At 37.1% G+C, this 22,495-nt stretch overlaps 2 protein-coding genes and 1 long non-coding RNA gene across 4 annotated transcripts in view; 2 read left to right on the top strand and 1 right to left on the bottom strand.

Annotated features, from left to right (window-relative positions):
• Positions 1–20,944, top strand: part of LOC133519775 (protein cereblon-like) — a 40,590-nt gene extending 19,646 nt beyond the window's left edge. Inside the window, exon 4 of one of the 2 annotated variants that reach the window (XM_061853879.1) lies at positions 546–2,880. In XM_061853879.1, the coding sequence (XP_061709863.1) occupies positions 546–592 (47 nt within the window). In that variant the 3' untranslated portion in view covers positions 593–2,880. Of the gene's footprint in view, positions 1–545; positions 2,881–20,820 lie in introns of those variants that run through there. The other variant, XM_061853870.1, reaches the window with a different exon arrangement.
• On the top strand, positions 2,518–2,880 carry LOC133519802 (uncharacterized). Its single transcript, XR_009799681.1, has 2 exons — positions 2,518–2,588; positions 2,628–2,880. It is a non-coding gene; the product is annotated as an uncharacterized LOC133519802 (long non-coding RNA).
• LOC133519769 (serine/arginine-rich splicing factor 4) overlaps positions 8,598–22,495 on the bottom strand; it is a 28,226-nt gene continuing 14,328 nt past the window's right edge. Inside the window, exons 2-3 of the mRNA XM_061853859.1 lie at positions 20,748–21,119; positions 8,598–17,495 (exon numbers count right to left, since the gene is read on the bottom strand). Coding sequence (XP_061709843.1) covers positions 16,669–17,495; positions 20,748–21,119 — 1,199 coding nt within the window. The 3' untranslated portion in view covers positions 8,598–16,668. The remainder of the gene's footprint in view (positions 17,496–20,747; positions 21,120–22,495) is intronic.

Raw genomic sequence — 22,495 nt, forward strand, 5'->3', positions numbered from 1 at the left:
CCCCCTCTTTTAAGGGTGCTGGCACTATCTCAAAGCTACTGGGCTGGATCAGCTTTGTTTGACCTAAGGAACAATTGTATCAAGCGGCATTACCTGAGACAAATGTGCATACTGCTCCATACATCTGTACACTTACGCTTACTTTTTTTACTAGTATTGTATAGTCGCTGGGAATGCAGTGTAGTCTAGATCCAACCAGATCAAATATGCAAAAATTGTGAACTTACAGACTGAGAAGTTTATTACATTTTAAAATTGTAACAAAAAATAATTTTTAGTTAAAAACCGCCAAACACACTCAGTGAAAATCGACAATATTTAACTTTTTTTGAATTGCCGCCATCTTGTTCCTGAATACTTATAATTTTTTTGTAATATAGTTTTTCCATCAAATGGTGAATGATAAAAAATATATTTTCCTTTCAGTATCACTTTAAAGTAATTACTTATTTGTTATGTAGGATACATCGAGACACCATCCATTTTTAGGTTAAGGATAGATTTATTACTTTTAATTAATTTCAGTTAATTGTTTCTTTTTTTAGTTACAGATTCCCTGATAATGATGCCAAATATTTACAAAATGCAATGACTAATGAGCAATAAATTTGAAGTAATGACTTGTGAGTAGAGGTAGGTAAGGTATACAAAAATCAATCTTGATGTTGCACTAATACGCGGCACAATAGTCTGTAGATGCGAATTCGCACGTTGCTCTGGTGTATGAGCGTGACAGCGCTATGTGCGTATATAGTGTTGTCCCGCTCGCACACTGGAGCGGCGTGCGAATCAGCATCCAATGTGAAGACCGCCATAGGGAGTATTACTGCAATGTTCTGCCACCAGAGTGCAGCACTGGCACCAACCGTAAACAGTTATTTGACAAGTCGTTCAACGTCAGTTTATAATGGCAAAAATAGAATAATAATTTGAGTTTAAAATAGAGAACAGAATATTATAATGTGCGTGAGTTATTTCCGAATGACAATAATGTACGGAAACTATGGAAAGCGGCAACACGTTGGAAAAACTATAGAGCAAAAAGTTCAAAAAACACTCAAAAATAAGTTCAGTACATACTTCCATTTATATCTCTAAATTGATAATTTAGGGGAGTGAATAAATATTTGAATATATTAACGCTTTCAGTGTCGCATTGAGCATTTAATAAACGGCCTAAACGTCTAATTAACTGGCAAATTTTAAAAAAATCCTGCGTCATCATAGCTACTTTTTATACTACAAATATGATATTATTTTCGTCGTAGGTATATTCGACATAACTAAACAAAAGACTGAAACAAGACAAATAATTAAAAATACATTTATTAAAATTCGTTCTTCTTCTTTCCTTTGTAACCCGCACTACGTTCTCGAAGCAGTTTTTATTATCCTCTTTTAAATATCCGTATGGTCCATCCAACCATCCGTATAAAACTATTATAATTTGTAGAGATGCAACGAATAGTGCCTTGGCGGAATACCGAATAATCCGAATATCCAGCGGAGCCATCGGCCGAATATTCGGCTAGAAGTTTTACCTAAATCGAACGTGCGCGTGCGTGCTCTGTGCAAGTTTCAACTTGTTTCTCGCTGTAGACACAGACAGTCTTTGATATAAATTGGTGCTACTTTCCCGCACGCGTGCGGGAATGAGCATTTTCCGTGCATATGTCGAATCTTTAAAGAACCATATGTACTGAAAAACATTGTACGATACACGTGCAAATAGGAAATTCGCAACGAGTGGTGATAAATTCAAACACGACCGAAGGGAGTGTTTTAAATCGACACGAGTGATTTATCACCACTCGTTGCGAATTTCCTATTTTCTGCACTTGTTTCGTAAATAACTATTATACAATCATTATATAATAGAGAGCTTTTCAGTAGAGTACCGTGTTTAGGCAACGAAGTTTGCCAAGTTGCCTAAGTGAGGTAAGTACGGGATTGAAAAGCTTGATTATATCACAATTGTATACAATACTTTTTATACGAATCAACAAAAATAATACTTTAAACATAGGTAAACAAGCCAAAAGTATACAGTAATTTAAGATACGCGAGTAGCCGCGATACCTTCATACTCATACGCGTCCCGGCCGACGGCGGCGAGGTGCCGCTGACCACCCGGCTGGGTGGTCAGCGACACCTCGTAACTCATGAGGCTCTGGTACTTGCTCCTTGCTAAATTAAATTTTTAGACAGTTGTTTTTTCCATTTAGGCCACCGTAGCCTAACAAGCAACGGTTAGCGGTTAGTCTATGGATGTTGCTATATTTAGGGTGTCAAATGTGCGTTTATGACTTATGAAGAAATTGTTTCTATTATAATTATAAAACTTAAAAATAATTAATTAATTTGAGCTATCGTTTTGTTTCCTCCTCTTGACCGCGGCGAGCTGTGATTGGTCAATTTCATTACAGTTGACTAAACCGTTTCGAAATGAATATTACAGTTGAGTTGGGAGCCCATACATGAAAAGTACCCTATTACAGTTTGGTAAATGAAATCTTAATTACAGTCGACGAGTAAAAAATATTTAGTATTATTTTTCTCGTGTTTTTGTACTATCTATGAATATAAAGGTAGTCTGAAAGATTTTACTGATCTTAATAATTGATTAGGTACTTGTAGTTCCGAATATTCGTTACATTTCTAATAATTTTATACGTTTTCTTTATATATGCGTATTAATTTACTTAATAGATTATTTGTTACGAATAAATATGAAATATGCCTCATGGCAGTTTTGTTTACTGTTTGTGCGAGTGTTGCCCCCTACGCAGAGTTTTGCGTAATATTCCCTATTATATCAAAATTTCTTACTGTTGAATGAACACCAGTTGTTTACGTAAATATAAATTTGATTATAAAATATATGTGTGTTTTTGTTATCATATCGAATTAAGGAGTGCTGTTGTGGCATACAGTGTAGTGATAGAAGTGCTGTTGTGGCATACAGTGTAGTCGATCTTCTGTAAGGTTTAGATAAGTGGGAAAAGTTTGTGTCAGAAACATAAGAGAGACGTAAAAGACGTACGCGACGATGTAATAGACGTGTGCGCCGCGCCGGACCCCACGCCACCGCCGCCGCCGCGAGTTTCAAAAACTCGCGCCGAGAGCGAAACCACGAAACACCAGCCAGCACCAATAAGTACCCCGAGTGAGCGGGTATTTTCGGTTGCGGGGTTGCTTTTAAACACAAAACGGTCGCGATTAGACCCCATACGTGTGAACAAAATAATATTTGTTCACGACAACTACAATTTCTGCCACCTCCCATAACAATAAGTTAGTGTTTCTTTTTATAAGGTTTTTTTTTTTTCAATTCATTTGAAAGAATATTTCTACTAGCATTTCAATGTGAACCTCGATATGACCTTAACGCCGGCGTGGCCCGTCGTGTAGCCACGCCGCGCGAACAATTTGCGGCCAGTTTGCGGCGCGCCGCCGCCGTGTATTATCATGGCGGCGCACACTTCTACGTTGTAAGGATGGAGGTTACCTCTTCTTTAATTTACTTCTCTCTATTATTAATGACAACCTGTCTGGCCTAATGGGTAGTAAGTAACCAGCCTAGGAAGCCAATGGTCCCGGGTTCAAATCCTGGTAAGGGCATTTATTGGATCAAAGAGAATTTGAAATATATAGAGGTGGATTGTCTAAGTAAAATTTGTAGCCACACTAAATTTACTACCATCTTTCGACACATGATTAAAACTTTTAGAACGCCATTTGACTCGTGATCCTTATTCTTTCACTGATATGTGTTAAATATCAAAAATTGACGCCATCTTACCGGGCATAGGACAAAGGTTACGGCGCCATCGTGCGGAGCGCTTATAACATCTAACATGTTTAATCATGTTATAAAACATTTTGCAACAAAAATTACAATTTGTTAGTGTTACAAATACAACGAATGAGTAACTTTTGTTACAATCAGTTTTAAAATGTTATGTAACAAATTATTTATAACGTTATACTTACACCACTTTATACTAACACCAACGTCACCAACGCGGAAGCACCTTTAGGGTTCCTTGACATTCTCTACATGTTACTAAAACAAGTGGTTAGTTTTGTTAGTAGATTACTCTGCTGGGCTTTAGGGTACCATTAATTGACACATTCTACCTATAGGTACTAGGCGTTTTATAATAATATGGCTTAGTAACTTATAACTTAAATTCTTTATTTCCTTAGTTTTTCGTAATTTGTGGGTAAATTTTATTGATCATGGTGGCGATAAAAGGAGGATGCCCAAATTCATATGGACTCTGGCCTAAAAACCAATAATTTATTTATTTATTTAATATATATAATATTAGCACTAACAGATAAACCTTACATGCTAACACTCAGATTACATTTAGGTATATTTACTTCTTAACTTATAATAGCAATATACAATACATTTCTTTTTTTTTAGGTAGTTTGTTACATATTTAATTTAATAATAATGACAAGCCATATGTCATTTGACTCATTTGAAAGGTTTTTTTCATATTCTAAAACTTTTTGTACGGCGGGAAATCTTAAATCGCTGTGTGAAACAAGTTATGCTATGGCAAAATAAAAACATCCCCTCAATAAGATTTTTTTTACTGATATATATAGGGTTTAAGTTGGTTTTAGCACGGCACTCTTTCAGCCGCCGCCTCACGTGGACACATTTCTGACGAATCGACTAGAGAACCAGACGTTACTCTTCTGGAATCCGGTAGGAGACTTGTTCTTGAACCGGATGATGGAAGACGACGTCAACAACCAAAGTCGATTCAGCGGAAAGAAGTCCTGCGTGGGTAGGCTCGGAGGAAGAGGGTCATGAAAACGACCCATTTATCCCTTCCCCCTTCATACCCCTAATCTTCCTAATAAACCTTACCTAGACCAACCCTCCCAACCCCCCTTCCCGTCTTGATCCTCTTATCCATATCCCCCCTTTCCTGGAGGAGACAACCTCCACCCCCAAAAACCCTAATCCAAGGTGTGACTCATCGTGCCGATGGATGCATGGCTGAGAGGGAGCTCAGTCGCGAACGATAGGCCTCGGGTACCGGGCGAAACCCGTTGTATATAGCTTTGTCTACGCAAGCGGGGCTCTGCGTGGAATGGACCTTTTATATCCCTAGCTACTCGTGGGAACTGAATGGCAACAATAACTAATAAAAATCTAAATAAAAAAACAATTAATAAACAAACGACCTCCTTAGATGAGATGGCACATGCTGAAGCACTAAGTATGGCGAAACAGATAGGGAGTGGCATGGCCGTGGAGGAGCCATCGAAGCTGGAACAGCCACTGAAAGCCGGGGTACCTACCGGAACCCCAGCCCAGGTGGCTGAACCGGAGACGAAGGAGCCTTCGACAGCTGGGCCCTCTAAAGAGAAACCGATAACAGCTGAGAGTGGGACAGCTGTTGAACCCTCGAAGCAGGTCATAGATCCCGGCTGGGAGATCAGGTGCAAACCAAGAGGGTTGCCTGCCCAGACAAAATCAAAATCATCGACAGTAAGAAAACCTTCATAGTCTAAAGCGATATAGGAACTTAGTATAAAAAAAAGGTACAATAGTAACGTTTCAAATCATTAAACATTTTTATGCAGCGATAACTTTTTTCACACAATGATTTGGGATTACCTGCCATAGTAAAAGTTTTAGAACTTTGAATAAACTATTGACAGTGACATATCGCTTGTCCTTATTGGACAATAGGCCAATCTGTCCACCCTCCTTTACCAGAACTACTAAAATAATTATTATAGTATGAATTATTTTAAATGTCTTTTTCGGGGTCGGTCCCTAATCTGTTTAACAAAATTGTTTCCTTTATGCAGTGGTTACACTGCTACTACTAGTAACCCCGACAACCGACAAGTTAGATGGTTCAAATTCATGAAACAGCCATTCGGAGGTATCACGTTTTGTTGTGTTGCATGGTGGCTAATTGTTCTCCGAATGAGCTGTCACATAAATTAAACCTTAATATTACCACGCATTGTATTGTCACTGCTACCACGGAAGTTTCTTTTTAACCCTTAATCAAGCGGAACACTTTTTTATGAGATTTTTGAAAACTAAGAATGGTTTTTAGGTAATTTGGGTGCGTAGATTACGAAAAACTATATATAAAAAATTTAAGTGGGGGGAAAGGGGGGTTTTGCGATGGGAAATAATTTCCCGTTATCCGTTACGGAATAGAAAAAATTTGAATGAAGTGGGAAATAGTTTCCCATTGTCTGATACGGTTATGAACTTTTTACTAGTTAGTAGCTCCTCCCTGCTTTGCTTGGAATTCAAGTATGATTTTTTGTGACAGTAAAATAAAATTAACATGCAGGCCTAAAATGAAAGATTTTTAATATTATCTTATTACAAGAAGTTGGGAATACAAATGAAAGATTATTATTATTTATTTATTATCTTATTCCGAGAGTATGAGTTAACTAACAGAGTTAGAAACATAGAGATAAGGAGAACTAAATTATTAGAGACGCGGCAGTACATATTTTAAAGCAAAAATACAATTGGGCAGGGCACATAACCAGAATGAAAAATAACAGATGGACAAAAATAGCTACGAATTGGAATCCAAAAACAAAGGCGATTCGGAAGAGGCCTAGGTCAAAAGGCCTTACGAACATGTTCATAGGAATTGTTAATATAATAAGGAATTGTTAAATAGACTGCCAACAGTTCGTATAATAAAGGCTTTAATAATAATTAATAATCTTATTCCGAGAACTATGGAAGAACATCTTTGGAATTGTATTTATTAATCAATGCGGAATCATCAATGCAATCATCTTATCGTCTAAAAGTATTACAGTGCTTCTTCAGATGAAAAGTTTTAAAGCATGTTTGACACACAGGGCAGACAAAAGGGCAATATTTTTATAAATGGAAACAAATTAAAATGTAGGTGGAGAACAAACACTGGGAAATAATTTCCCACTTGATAAAACATACCAATTTTTTATGAATTGTAAGATATTATATGTATTCCTAATGGCACAACTACGCACAACTGGCACAACTTATGTGCTCTCGAACCATTTCTTATAACACAACTACAATCAAATGAGGAAATAGATAGCTTTCACATTTATATCCTAATTATTGGAACAATTTGGTCGAGGCTCCTAATAATTCTCTCAGTTTTAACGAGGAGTACACAAATTATATTGTTCGCCTTTTTAAAGCAGTTTTGCACTCCATTAATTGTAACCTACAGTCACTTATAAACCAGTTTAACAAGTTGTAATAAAATAAAATAATGGTCTCCTGAAAATTTATTATCATTCGTTATTATTACAGTGTTTTTTTTTGCTTGTAAGATAAAGAAAGCGGGAGCTACAATTTGTTGAAGAAGAGTGAGATATGAGTATTATATGCGTGATACTACACGGCACGACCACAGAGGATCCTGATATTTCCATTGCGGTACATATTCACGGAAAAAAAATGTTCCCGTATGGTTTCGACTTTGCGACGAGAGGCCGTGTGGTCATGCCAGGTAGTTGTGTAATTGGGAACTTAAATTAAATCCTTGATAAACCAGTTGTGTCTATGGGAAGGACTTCGAAAAAATATTCCTTATGGCACAACCAGTTATGCATACGAAGTTGGTCCATAAGGGAAACCTGAAAAAACTGTTGCTAACGGCAGGTAGAGGCGAGGAACAGAAACTTCTTAGGCAGCATTGTTGCAAAAGTATCCAGCTGTCAGCTATAAATAATAGTTCCAAATCTCTCCAGAGTAGCGCTAGAGTAGCTAAGAACCTAGGCGTTATTGACGGAGTAAAGTGCGCTGTCTATGATTAGAAATTTCAAAAAGTCGAAATTTGATCTATGAATTATATCCATTAGTATTATATATGGAATAATATTTACAACATCAATAAATTGCTCTGATAATTAGATTAAGATAATTATATGTAATACTGTCTTACTATTCATAAGTGCTTGTTGCTAGGCCTACATGAATAAAGTATATTTGAATTGAATTGAATTGAATAGATTTTTTCCTCAAGTATTCTAGGTATTGTAGCGCCACCTATTTATGGTTTTTTGTCAGACACTTTTTGGTATATGGAGATTTTGTTCCTTGCCTCTACCTTCCGTACTGTTGCTATTGCAAAAAAATCACGACAACTGACTTGACTTTGACCACATATGGCGGCCATTACAAGTGTTGCCATTTTTCAAATTCATAATGTTACTAAGATTTTAAATCTGTATGGTTGGTATCGCCATTTAAAAGATAAAAAATATTTCGTAAATTAGAATGAAGTGGGAAATAATTTCGCGGTATTTGATCAAGGGTTAAACGACATGGTTGTTTTGGCACGCGCCGTAGTTGCTCTGCATAAAGAAACAAAGGTTTTTGTTTAATAGATTAGGGACCGATCCTGAAAAAAATCATCTGCCATAATTCATACTAAGTATACCTCTAGGACTAACAAATTGACAGTGCCTTCCCACTATTTCCCACCTTGAATACCACCGCCTTACCACCTTGAATAAATTCTAGAAAATGCTACTTCGTCACATTAGTCCGGAAAATAAATATGAAAAATAAAATTCACAGGTCAAAGGAAATCAGATTTATTATCTCTTATAAATATATCATATAGCATTACTTGTTAGCTATTATGGAAACAAAACTATACCAAAATCTCCCAATAAATGTATGTCATCGTCATAGTGTATAATTATTATCAACCGCCGGTAAACTCTTAACATTCATATGCGAGTCTCTGCAGCGGACTAGTCAGGCGACAAATTGGGTTATTCCCACTAGTTTCCGCCGAGTTGTTACCAGTGGTAACTACTGGGATTTTTTTCCCACCTTTTACCACTAGTAACTACTGGGGAAAAAATCCCAGTAGTTACCGCCAAACCAAGTTGGTGGTAACCAGTGGGATTTTTTTTTTCCAGTAGTTACCACTGGTGAAAGGTGGGAATTTTTTTCTCAGTAGTTACCACCAAAATTTGGTTAGCGTTCAATACTAACAAAAACAGAATAAATATAGAGTGCTTTAATCCATAATTAATTATAAGTTAATTAGTTATTAGTCTCATTATAAGTCGATTACTGTTTCAGTAAACTGCCTTAAAGTGATCAAAAATAGTCGGTCTTTGACTGACGGACCGTATGTGATCTATTTTACAATGTTTTATATTTACAATTGTTTCCGTCTTATGTTGTTTTTCTTATTTTTTCGCAACTGTATTAAAAAACGTTCGATACACGTGCGGAAATGTCATTCTTCACTCGTCCCGAGTCTTGCCACGAGCCGTAGGCGAGTGTATATCTCGGTACTCGTCAAGTTATGACAACTAGCATCGAAATGTAGTACGTACGAAGGCGAGAATTGCAAGAAACCCCGCCCGGAAGCATAAGTTGTTGGCAATACAGATGTCTGAAGAGAAGCTCCCTAAAAAAAGTTATCAATGAAGACCTTGGACTACACGCTTACCGCAGATAAAAAAGGTCATTTGCTTAATGGACGATTAAAGACTATGAGGCTAGAGAGAAGTCGCGTTCTATTGAAGCGGTACGCACAAAATCGCCACCGAAAAATACTATTTACCTACAGATGAAAAAAAAAATTACCATTGAAGAATGTTGTAACCGCCAGAATGACAGAGGTGTATGCAAAAAACAGTCAAGAGGCGATTACGGCTGTTCCGAGTGCAACGAGGCCATCATCCCTCTTATGTGATGATTTGGCTGGGTGTGTCATACTCAGGGCTAACACAGGTTCATTTCTGTGAAAAAGGTCTGTAAACTGGGGCCAAAGTTTACCAGGAAACCGTTCTCGAACCAATAGTGAAGCCCTTAAGCCACTCCCTATTTCAAAACCAGCCATGGGTCTTTCAACAGGACTCAGCTCCTGCACATAAGGCAAAAACAACTCAAGCCTGGTTTCGAAGGAACAAAAGTGACTTTATTGCCCACCAAGACTGGCCGTCCTTAACCCCCTGGATTATGCCATATGGCAGGTTATTGAGAAAGCCTGTGCGTCCCACACAAATCTTGACTCCCTCAAGCGGGCCATAGTTAAGACAGTGACGGAATTAGACATGACAATCGTGCGTGTGCCGCTATTGATGACTGGCCTCGTCGTTTGAGGGCCTGCGTCAAGGCCAGAGGAGGCCATTTTGAATGATATTGTCATATGTAATTCCTGATTTTGTGTACTTCATTTTAATGTATAGTTTATTCAACTTTCATTCGTATATTTTATGTAGATAAAGATTATTGAAGTAACACAATTTAGTAACCAACTAGGTATACTATTTCTAGTGTTTTTATTAGTATTGAACTCTAACAACATTTTGGTGGTTTGGTGGCAACCAACTCGGTTTGGTAGTAACTACTGGATTTTTTTCCTTCCTTCCCAGCAGTTACCACTGGTAAAAGGTGGGAATGTTTTTTCCAGTAGTTACCACTGGTAACAACTTAGTGGTAACTGGTGGGAATAACCCGACAAATTCGACAAAAAATCCGCCGCTTGAATCCAAGCATATTTAATATTAAATAGACTAAACTGACAGCAGTTTTTTTAATCATTTAGGTATTATTATGAAAAAAATAAGCGAATTATAAGACGTAGAAACATAAAAAACATGACCAATTCATAATAAATTAATAAGTTTAGCAACCAGGCCCCTGTTTCATCGCTACTACTTTTTCCCATTATTGTCGCCTTACATCACAATTCCACATTAAGGTGCCATAGGTTCAGACTTCAGAGTATCGTACCGCTTTTATAGATAATCTTGAGGATTTTCTCTAGTGACTACATCGATTTTAACCCTGTTTTTTGGATAAAACGCACTTTAAAAATTTGTAACACTTCATGCACAAAGGCTAAAAACATGAAAATTGCTTCTAAAAATGCAGTTTTGTTTTGAGCAAACTCATTGATTACTTTTTTTACAATAAATTAAAAAAAAAGAAACATTATATCCGCGGTTTCGAGCACGCAAATCTATCTCGCTCACGCTTACGATCAGTGAAAAAGAGAAAAACATGATTCTACGGGGCCTTAACGCTATTGTACAAATTGTAATTGTATTATAGTTGTTAGTTTCAAGCTAGCCCTTAAGGCTAACTCAGATATCTTATTTTATTAATTATTATACCTACATATATTATTTATACCTTTAAACGAGTAATATATATATATAATTTCGGGGATCTCGTAAGAGGCTCTAACGATTTCAATGAAGTTTGTTAACGGGTGATAACAAACAAATGAGAATTATTTCAGAGCTGTGAAAATACACTCATATAACTTTTTACGATACTTTGTTATTATTAGGCAATATATACAAGATAATTATTTACAATAACATTAATGGATGTTAGAATAGGGCCCGTGGTCAGCTTTTCACGTAGTTTAGATATAAAGTTCGAATAAGACCTTTGGACACCGTTTTTGTCCATTTTTGGACACGCAAGTCTTAGTTATTTTTATTAGTTGGGCACAATTTTCAGCTCTCCAATTATTTTTAGACACTTAACTACTCAAACAGCCAAAAAAAACTATCAATCGGCCGACATTGTGGGTTTGAGGAATTTCGGACTTACATACAAATGGTATGTTATCGGAGTCCTAGAATTGTAATGTATGTCTGCTCAAACTTGTCCATAATACATGTATTTGATATTTCCTGGTACTGTAGAATTATTGCTAGTATAGTATCAACCATTTCCAGGTATATCAGTACCCCTAGTGTAAATTTGATCGACATCATAACGTGACGAACGCGTTTGCGTTAAGTCTCATTTTGTATAGGATTTTGAGTTTCCAAAACGTCGCTTGGCGCGCTCTTTCTAAATCCAATACAAAATGAGACTAAACGCAAACGCGTACGTCACGTTTCGAAATCGAATTTATTTACACTAGGGGTACAGTTTTGCCAAAAGGAAATTAACTTTCATCATCCAAACTGAATGATTTCCTTTCGCAATAGGGTTGTTTCCAATTTTTTGAAACGCTTGTATTACGTTCTATATTAACTAAAAGTTGCCCTAAAATTCAACTTTTATACTAAAAACGGCTTTAAATATTAACAAAACATATTAACAAAATAAATTAAATTATTAATTAAATTAAATTAACAAAATATATTTTGACAGATGCTTTCGCGCCCAAAACGCTCTTTGAAAATTGTGTAACGTCACAGTTTACGGTTTGACACAACATACATACACACGTAGAAGATACGAACTGTCAACTGACATTTGTCATTTGTTGTTTATCGTCTAACTGTCAACAGTGTCAATCCGAGAGTTATGACGTCATCAGAATCGTCAATGACGTTTCGAGTTTGGTCACGTGACGTGTGCCAAAAGATATTTTAAATTCAATATTTACAAAAATAGGCTCATTATAGGTCCCCTAAAAGAAGTTTAACATATTCTTATAATCCAAAAGAATTTATTGGGATACAATTCTGCCCTAAGATTTGTAGATGGAAACAACCCTATTCCGAGTCATCTAGCGACACTGAGACCATTATGGTCGATTTTTACTGATCAGTGTATTACGGGGCTCTTATCTTCTAGTAGCATTCCAGACCTATATTTTTTAATGATCGACAAATTAATATACAGTTGGTAACACTTAAAAAATTTGGCGACATCTCGTTAGCTCATGGAATTCATATAATTAAAAGTGCTTTTGAGTCAATTCAGGCTCGCCTTGCCTTGGTTATTATCTTCGCTGGCCAGCCACTATCATTTTTGCGCTTTATAGTCAAGGATGCAAGAAGTACTTCTATTTTTATATATAGTAGAAACTGGTACATTTGTACTAAAATGACCCACTGTGTGTCCCTTTTTCCATGTTTAAGTTAGAATTTTTAAAATGTACAACACGTTTTCGCAGAGTTTCTTGTTTCGACTCCAGTGACTCCAGTCTAACAAAAATAAATGTTTGAAGAAATAAAAAATATGAAATTCAAGAATCTCAAAAGAACTAGCAACAACTTTATCAACAGCATTGTGTGTGTGTTTATGTAGACAGTTTTGTTTATAAGTCTACAGAAAATCATTCTCATTTTTTGTTATCACCCAATATAATATGGGGGATTTGAAGGGAGAAAAATCGATCTAGCCAGATTTTTTAATTATTTTTTTAGTTTTTCGAGTAAATCTCGGTCTCCCAAATATTTGTAAGTAAAGCCTCACGTACACTCACCTGCTTAAAGAAGGTTCGGTCACTGCAACCGGTTAATGAATTGCAAATGCTGAGAAAATTGCAATAAAATTCAAATGGAAAAACATTTTACGAGGCTGTCTGGTCCCTGTACGGTTAGAGCTACCCCATACTAGCCTCTTTTGAGCGTTGGCATCTAGTCAGCGCTGTGGAAAATGCTGCTGTCGCTGCGCAGATACGCCAACGTCGCGTCGAGCAGCTGCCATAGAGTTCACTAGACGCCGAGGTTCGGGAAACGCTAATGTGGGGTCGCCCTGGGGCGAACCGAACGCTACAGAACCAGTATAAAAATGTGTCATCGAGATGCCTAACCAAGGCGCGTTATCGGAGCGCTTTTTTGAGCGTAGGACTAGCCCGCGCTCAGGTGCCAATTAGAATTATACGCCAATGACCGAACCTTTTTTTGCAGATAGGAACACGTGCGGTTTTACTTACAATAGACAAAGAGTTAGCCATAAGGTTGTAGTTGAAGAAAATTAGATTCAAATGTATGGAAAATTTGGCATAATTAATGGAGAACTTTTATCTATCAGGATATGTAGGTTACAGAGTAAAGTTAAATTTTAACTATCCTCCCCCCCCCCCGCGCCCGCGAATATGTCCCGGAGCGTGGTATTTTCCACTTAAAAAAAACCGCACACGATACATAATGTGTAGGAACGAAATAATCCTTGATAAATTTGCTATAAACCCACTTTAAAAAAAACCGCACACGATACATAAAAAGTGTGTAGGAACGAAATCGAAGTTATTTAAGAAAATAGGCGAAAATTAACCATGTCCCCACCCCCTTATTTCCTAAAATATTGGGCCTAAAAATTAAAAAACAAAATACAGAGACTAGTTCTATACCTATAGATTACAGTAAAACATAAAAAGTCTATCGTATTTAAAATAACAGCGTTTAACGAGTACGAATGATTATATTTCGCTGAATGGCCGAATTAATTAACATTTAAAAAAATAGCGTATCAACAATAAATAAAATAGTTTAGAAATGAATTATACCTTTTTATAAAGAGTATATTCTATTCTTTACTTTTGTCGTACATATCTTGGAAGTTAATGTGAATTTATTGAAATAACTAACTAAACGATTAGCAAACAAAATTAATAAATTATTAAAAACATTCGTATTGGTGGCTGATTGCGCTGAAACTATAAGTGATATTTCTTTTGTACGTATGAGAGGTTTCTAGCAAATTTATCAAGGATTATTTCGTTCCTACACACTTTTTAGGGTTCCGTAGTCAACTAGGAACCCTTATAGTTTCGCCATGTCCGTCTGTCTGTCTGTCTGTCCGAGGCTTTGCTCCGTGGTCGTTAGTGCTAGAAAGCTGAAATAAAGCCGAGAAAGTCGTACAATAAAATCTAAAAATTAAATTTTTTTAGGGTACTTCCCCTACACGTAAAGTGGGGGTGAATTTTTTTTTTTGCTTCAACCCTACTGTTTGGGATATCGTTGGAAAGGTCTCTCAAAACAAATAGGGGTCTTCAACACACATTTTTTGATAAAGTGAATATATTCGGAGATAAACGCTCCGAAAGAAAAAAAAAAGAGTTTCCCCCCCCCCCCTAACTTCAAAAATTATGAAAAAATCTTGGAAGTAGAGCTTAAAAAAGACATTAAACGAAAACTATAGCGGATTTGATCAGTTTAGCTGTTTTTGAGTTATCGCAAAAAAATCCCCTTCATAGTAAAAAGACGTAAGTACATCCACAGTTCATAAAAATAATAAATAAATAATAAAATAAATATTAATGGACATTATTACACAAATTGACTAAGTCCCACAGTAAGCTCAATAAGGCTTGTGTTGAGGGTACTTAGACAACGATCTATATACCTAATATATAAATATTCATAAATACTTAAATACATAGAAAACACCCATGACTCAGGAACAAATATCCATGCTCATCACACGAATAAATGCCCTTACCAGGATTTGAACCCGGGACCATCGGCGTCGTAGGCAGGGTCACTACCCACTAGGCCAGACCGGTCGTCACGTCAGTTCATCCCTTGGTTGTTCAATCTACTATACTTTAAGCTCCAGTTTAGCTTATTGTGACGGAGGAGTAACTACGGAACCCTACTCTGATCATGGCCCGACATGCTTTTGGCCGGTTTTTATGTATCGTGTTCGGTTTCTTTTTTAAGTGGAAAATACCACACTCCGGGACATATTAGAGGGTGCGGGGGGGTGACGCTCGCCCCGGAGGGGAGGGGAGAGTAGATAAAATTTAACTTTGCTCTATAACCGACATATCCTGATAGATAAAAGTTCTCCATTAATTATGCCAAATTTCCAGCTAATTGTATTGAATTACAGCTTGAAAACTAACTACTACACATTGTTGTTACCTACCGACCCTGGAATGTAGAGATTTTTCTGGTCGTGTCAGCCTGTCAGGTGACAAATTTAGATTAAGAAACAGACGCCAGGTTACGAAATGGGTCTACAGGCATATTCTGAATCGGCTGGTACGTTATACATATCTGTAAAACATAATATTATGTTAGTTACAATACTTTTATGAATATTTAGAGCAAAATATCCACGTTTATACCTTCATGCGATACTACTCAGTGAGTATAATTTATGTACACACGTTCTAACTTTTAAAGGGGTACAGAGTTCAGATATTTTAATACATAGGTACTATCATACTTCTATTTGTCTTATCATATTTTTTGTACAAATATATAACAAGCCCTAACAAAATGATCATTACTTATGTTACTATAAATAATTATAATCATATATTATTCAGAGAAATACAGCACAAAGTAATCAAATCAAAATAGATATCATCAATGGCAGCCATGGCAACAGCGTTGTTTATACGACAATTTATGGGTTATACCCAGCTGTAACCACTACGTTGTTAGTAAGTCGTAACTACTAGGATTTTTTATTCAGTTGTTACCACTGGGGACAGGTGGGAAGAAAAATACCAATTGTTACCACTGATAACAAGTTGGTGGTAACTAGTGGGAGGGGTTATTCCCACTAGTTAATTTACGTGCCTGCTGATCAACACAGTACTTACACAGCAGCAGTTCCATAGTTGTTACCACCGCCTTAGTCGCCTTTCGTAACAGTCTTTATACGCTTTTATTTGGTACGCAATGTAAGACTGTACACGGTAACCCCAAATTCAACAGGAACAAAACTGCATAACAATGTCCGAGGTCCGCCCCTACACTTATAATTGTTTTTATCAATAAGTACATTTAACACTAGTGGGCAAAAAATATTCACAACGAATATTACTTAAGTAGATTGTGAAAAGATGATCTTTTAATGAAATCGGCAACATAGAGCAATAACTGCTGGTGCCATGGTGCCTTACTTACACAATACACATGACATTATCTTTTTAAAATTCGTGAGTCTTAGCAATAATGAATGCTTCAAATTCATGAACTAGCAAACCTTTGATGCAAGGTTTGCGCAGTGCTTGCCGGCGTAGGAGTAAAGTTTATTCCCACTGGCGCTTCACTCGAATTGCCGTTTGCTTTTCCTTGAATAGCAGCAATTTCTTTCTGCAGTTTGCTATTGAGGACCTGTTTATTGACAAAGTTACGGCTGATTCCCCGACCGCGCCCGCGCCCGCGTCCACGTCCGCGGCCTCGAGAGCGGGTCGAGCGCGCGCTGGCGTTTGATCGGTTCGATCTATTAGACTGGGTTGACCGGTTAGACCCCACAGAGTAGACGCTCCCGGGCCCTCGCCTCTGTTTATATCCACCCAGTTGATTATTCAGCTGAACGAGGCTCTGTTTATTTAAGTAATTAGGATTGCCAACGCTATTACGTCGACGTCGCTTTGCTAGATCATTAGCCACGCTGACAGTCAACTGAGATGCCGAGGTGAAGGAATTGTTCCTAGACCGTGAATTACTCCGAGGCAGTGAGTTATTCCTTGATAATGAATTATTTCTCGATCTGGATCTTGACCTGGACCGAGTAAATGTTTGAGATTGAATGATATTATCCTGGAATAGCAAATTTTGCGCTTTCTTATTAAGTTGTTCTTTGAGTATTTGATCAGATCTCAATCCTACTGAAGTGTATTTGTTGCGTGTAGTCAGACCCCGGCCGCGCTTGGCGATACCTCTCTTGGCGACGGCGAGCGGGCGGCGCGCGCCGGCCGCGAGCGCACCGCGCTTCACGCCGAGCCGGCTGCGTACATCGCCGCGTACATTGGAAGTAGAACGGGAACGGCTAAGACTTTTTTTACCACTACCTGTAAAAATTACCAAGAGGTTATTACCCAAGATTGGCAAGCGACCTAGCACACGAGATATTTTGGCGATCGCAAGAAAAGAGAGCGCCACTAAGTTCGCAGGTGAAATGCGTGTTTTCACTCGACTTTTTCATTTCGATTATGAAGAAAGTAGAACACATAGGTACAAATTTTAAGAACATTTAAAGGGACGAATTTTATAAATTTGTTGTTTGTTGTACCTCTTGTAGGTACTTATCTTTTATTGACAATAAACGGAAATAACATAGAATCCGCCTTTGAGAACATTACCGTTTCTAATTCGCGGGACAATTAGCATACATACACAATTACGACGACATTTAAATAAGACGATACGTTTACAGAGCCTGTAATCAAAACTGGTAAACGAAATAATAGTCATCTCTATTACACTAATGTCCATAGCTAAGTGTCGATGAAATGCATATAATGCAGTGAACGGAAATAACATAGAATCCGTCTTTGAGAACATTACCGTTCAAATTCTCGGGACAATTAGCAGTTTAGCACACAGACAATTACGCCTACATTTAAATAAGACGATACGTTTACAGAGCCTGTAATCAAAACTGGTAAACGAAATAATAGTCATCTCTATTACACTAATGTACACAGCTAAGTGTCGGTGAAATGCATATAATGTAAATAACTACCAATCAGCGACATTAATCCGTTAATAACCTTCTTACTGTACGTACTGGCAGCTGAGAGCACGCGGTTCACATTCTAATTAGAATATTACCTAGATAGGGATAGGTTTATGCCATAATAGTTTTAAGAACCAGTTAAATAATCCACTCCAATCCAATCCAACCAGGTATAATAATTTTGTGCAGATTAATAGATAACTAGTTAAAATGTTCTTATGACAGACTAAGCCAATGTAAGTAAATATTCATTGTGGTGTTAACATATTCCGCTATAATATGTATTTTATTATTAAGCTGTATGGCAGTGCGTAGTCACGTTCAGGTACAGCCAGCAAAATTTACATGGGTACACGAATCGGGTCAAAAATATTTGAACAGGAGGAGTGACAATAAAGGCTCAACCCCACTTTCAGTTCCAACGGAAATATTTTTGCGCTGTGTAAATGCAAGACGGATGGAAGATTTCTGGGCAACTGCAAGTAAGTAAAGTGAAAATGCACAACGGAAGAGAGATTCGACAGAAAGTCTTAGCCATACAGGGATATAAGAGTATATGTAGTAATGACTTTACAGGTCATACTGAGCTGAGAGAAAATTGTCTGTTTCATACATTCCGGCTGATTCTGATGCCGCTGATTTCTATGGGACAGCCAATTTTTTTTCGCGCTTTCGGCATTGGTCCTATAATAGTTATTCATATGACCTACAAAGTCACTACGCAGAGTATGGTTGGTGGTTAAAATTTCACCCTGTATGTGACAGTAGAGGGTGGATTGAAATGATCAACATTTTCAGATAATGTCGTATTCGTTAAATTAATTCATAGAAAGAGTGACAGAAAAACATATCTACATATAGGAGACCGGGTATGGTTATTTCAGGGGTTGGTTGTCAGAGAGCGCCCGTAACAATTGGAACTGATAAATTTATAAAAGTGTTGAAAGATAAAGGTATTGGAATGAACATAAAACACAGTATTGGGAGTAGTACAAGTTTTCGAGGCAAGCTCTCAATTTATAAATTTTACCTTTGAAATAATTTAGACATCGATATCAATATTTATTTAAGTGTATTCAGTCAATTGAATTAATAGTCAATGAACATGTGCTACCAAAATCAGATTTGGAAGTTTGTAAGCATTACAGACCGAAAACTTTTTATTATTGACAATGTTAATCACAATATTATCCATTGGTTTAAAATTTACAACAAGCAAAACCAGGGCAATAACCCATTCCAATATAGAAAATATCTAAATCAAACATACGTTAATAAAATAGTCTACTTCATTTGGCATAAAATCATCGCTATTATCCTCGTAATCTAAAAAGTCGCATGTTGCTATGAAAGTCGTATGCAGTTTACGTTTTAGCATCGCACGGTAGGACTGAAAAAAGCGGCTAAGTGCGAGTCGGACTCGCCCATGAAGGGTTCCGTACCATTTATGACGTATTAAAAAAAACTACTTACTAGATCTCGTTCAAACCAATTTTCGATGGAAGTTTGTATGGTAATGTATATCATAATTTTTTTTTTGATTTTTCATTCTGTTATTTTAGAAGTTACGGGGGGGGGGCACACATTTTTTTACTTTGGAAGTGTCTCTCGCGCAAACTATTCAGTTTAGAAAAAAATGATATTAAGAACCTAAATATCATTTTTAAAGACCTATCCATAGATACGTATGGGTTTGATGAAAAAAGATTTTTTTAGTTTCAGTTCTAAGTATGGGGAACCCCCAAAATTTATTGTTTTTTTTTCTATTTTTGTGTACAAATCTTAATGCGTTTTATTGAATACATCTACTTACCAAGTTTGAACAGTATAGCTCTTATAGTTACGGAAAAAAGTGGCTGTGACATAATCGGACAGACAGACGGACATGACGAATCTATAAGGGTTCCGTTTTTTGCCATTTGGCTACGGAACCCTAAAAATAAATAAATAATAATTAAATAAATATTTATTCAAAATTTTACTGAAGTTATCAGATTAGTTACTCGTGAAAAGTGATTGCACTGTCCTTGATATAACCAGAATCACTTCTGCACCACTTCACGATACATTAAGTTTTTGTTTATTTATTGTTTTTATAAGCCGATTTAGCTATCCGTCACTGACTGTCAATTCGGTCGAACTGAAATTGCCAATCGAGTAGTTTGTAAGCGCCGCCCACCTCGGAGTAGTTAACGTTGGGCTATAATTGAGCGGACAGAATGTTTCCATGTTTTATTCCCGTTCACTGTTTATTGAACAATGAACGTAATCGTGTAAAAGGAACGTCATTTAAGAAATTAAAAGATGAGTATGAGAAATAGAAACGTACAACAAACAATAATGACAATCGGGTCATAGAAATAGGCTTTCAGGGGAAAGGACCATTTGACTACTTGTTTACACCTCCATGTTTTTTCGTACCTGCGTAAGCTACATCTTTCTATACAAGATTCATCACCATGGTATACAAGATTTATATTTTTAGCCGAATAGAACCAAACAGTGAATTAAACACTGTCACTGAGTTGTTGAATAAAGGGTTAAATTAAGAGAATATAAAGTATGGAGAACCATAAAAACATACCTCTAAATCTGCCTATTCTGCTTTGTAATGGTACACTTTGAGTTTCTAATCCTGCTCTCCCTCTCGGTATCAGTCCTCTCTGCTGTGAGCGCGAGCGAGATTCTGATCTAGCCCGAGAAGTGGAGCGCCGCTGCAGGCGAGATCGAGACTGCGAGCGTCCGCGTCCGCGGCCTCGGCCCCTGCCGCGCGGGCGCACCTGCGACCGCGACCGCGAGCGGGACCTAGACCGCGCACCTGCGGCCCCGAATCCCTCCGCGCGAGTCGCTGATCGCCCCCGCCTGACCGAACCGCGCCCGCGCCTGCCCCCGCGTCCTCGCCCGCGTATGTTCGAGCCACCTCTACCACGTGACCTGCTAGCTCGTATGATGTCATCTGTAAAAAATACACATTATATGGTTTAAAATATGTACACAATAAGTACATATGTAATAAAGGAATAAGTGTATTAAGGCAATGTATGCGGAATGAAATCTGGGCAAAGTTTAGAATGTAAAAAGTATTAAAAAAAACTAAATTATATTTAACTGCCAATTTTAAATATATATGAGAAAGGAACTAAAGAATTTGTTTAAACAAACCAATAAATCAATCAAGAGAGACTATGCTAACTACAGAAGACATATTATAGAAAATAATATGTTGACTTACCAAAGTTCAAAAAGAGCCTATAACCCTTTTCCAGGCATAGTACGATTTATCGACCACATACGCGCCATTGGAATTTCAACTTAAGCATTCCGATTTAAGGTACAAATCAGATTACACTTTCAGGAAATGTTACTTGTCTTCAAATCAATCATCAAAGCTCGATTTATTGGAATATATTTGGATTTTTTGGAAAACCCCTGTAGATTGGTGCGGCCTGGAAAAGGGTTAACAAACTATCCACACACAAAAATTGGATACAAAGTTTAAACAGTGAAAAGGGCGAAAACAAAGATAGAGCAGGCATAATAAAATGTGTCACGGCTTTCTTTCTATACTTCTCTTTATGAAAAACCACCACATGATATGACACAAGATGTTGAACAAGATAATAGTAATAAAACTAGACAAGATATGGCGGAAATACCAATAGACTAAATAACGGAAAGAGAAATAATGACTAATTAAACAACTAAAACCCGAGAAGAGCCCAGGCGATGATAACATCACAAAAGAAGCCCTGAAAATTGGAGCGCCATTCCTCACTGCATATCTAGCAGAATTCTTCAACTAAAAGACTGTATCGTTTATTATAAATACAGATTAAACCTGGTCTAACTGTTGACTTGTTTATTATTTTGTATTACTATGTTCTTAGGGTATGATCTGAGGGTATTTTTACGCCATATCTGATATAAGAAGGTTTTATATTTTGTTATTTTAGAGACTTTATGATGCTTTCAAAATCGTCTAGCAAAAATATTTCGGACAAGCCTATATCGACTTTAATTTGAGACTATTTACCGACTCCTTGGTACGATTTAAAGAAACAAAAGGTTAATATGCTGCCAAAACATGTTATCAAGTGTCTTTTTTTTTTTAAACATTTATGGTTATCAAGTGTCCTCTTCATGGTTGCTCAATTGAGCATCTGCAAAATAAATGTGGTGAATTTTTATTTTTACTTAAAAACAATTTTTCACGCAACATTTTGGATTCCCGACTATTTCTGATGCAACCGAAATGAGGGAGACAGCTAAAAGAATCAGCTAAAAACCAAAGCCTTATCGGACATTCATGGCGTTGAACCATCGCTAGAGCGG

Source organism: Cydia pomonella, chromosome 1 (genome assembly GCF_033807575.1).
Source record: "Cydia pomonella isolate Wapato2018A chromosome 1, ilCydPomo1, whole genome shotgun sequence".
NCBI classification, from domain to species: domain Eukaryota; kingdom Metazoa; phylum Arthropoda; class Insecta; order Lepidoptera; family Tortricidae; genus Cydia; species Cydia pomonella.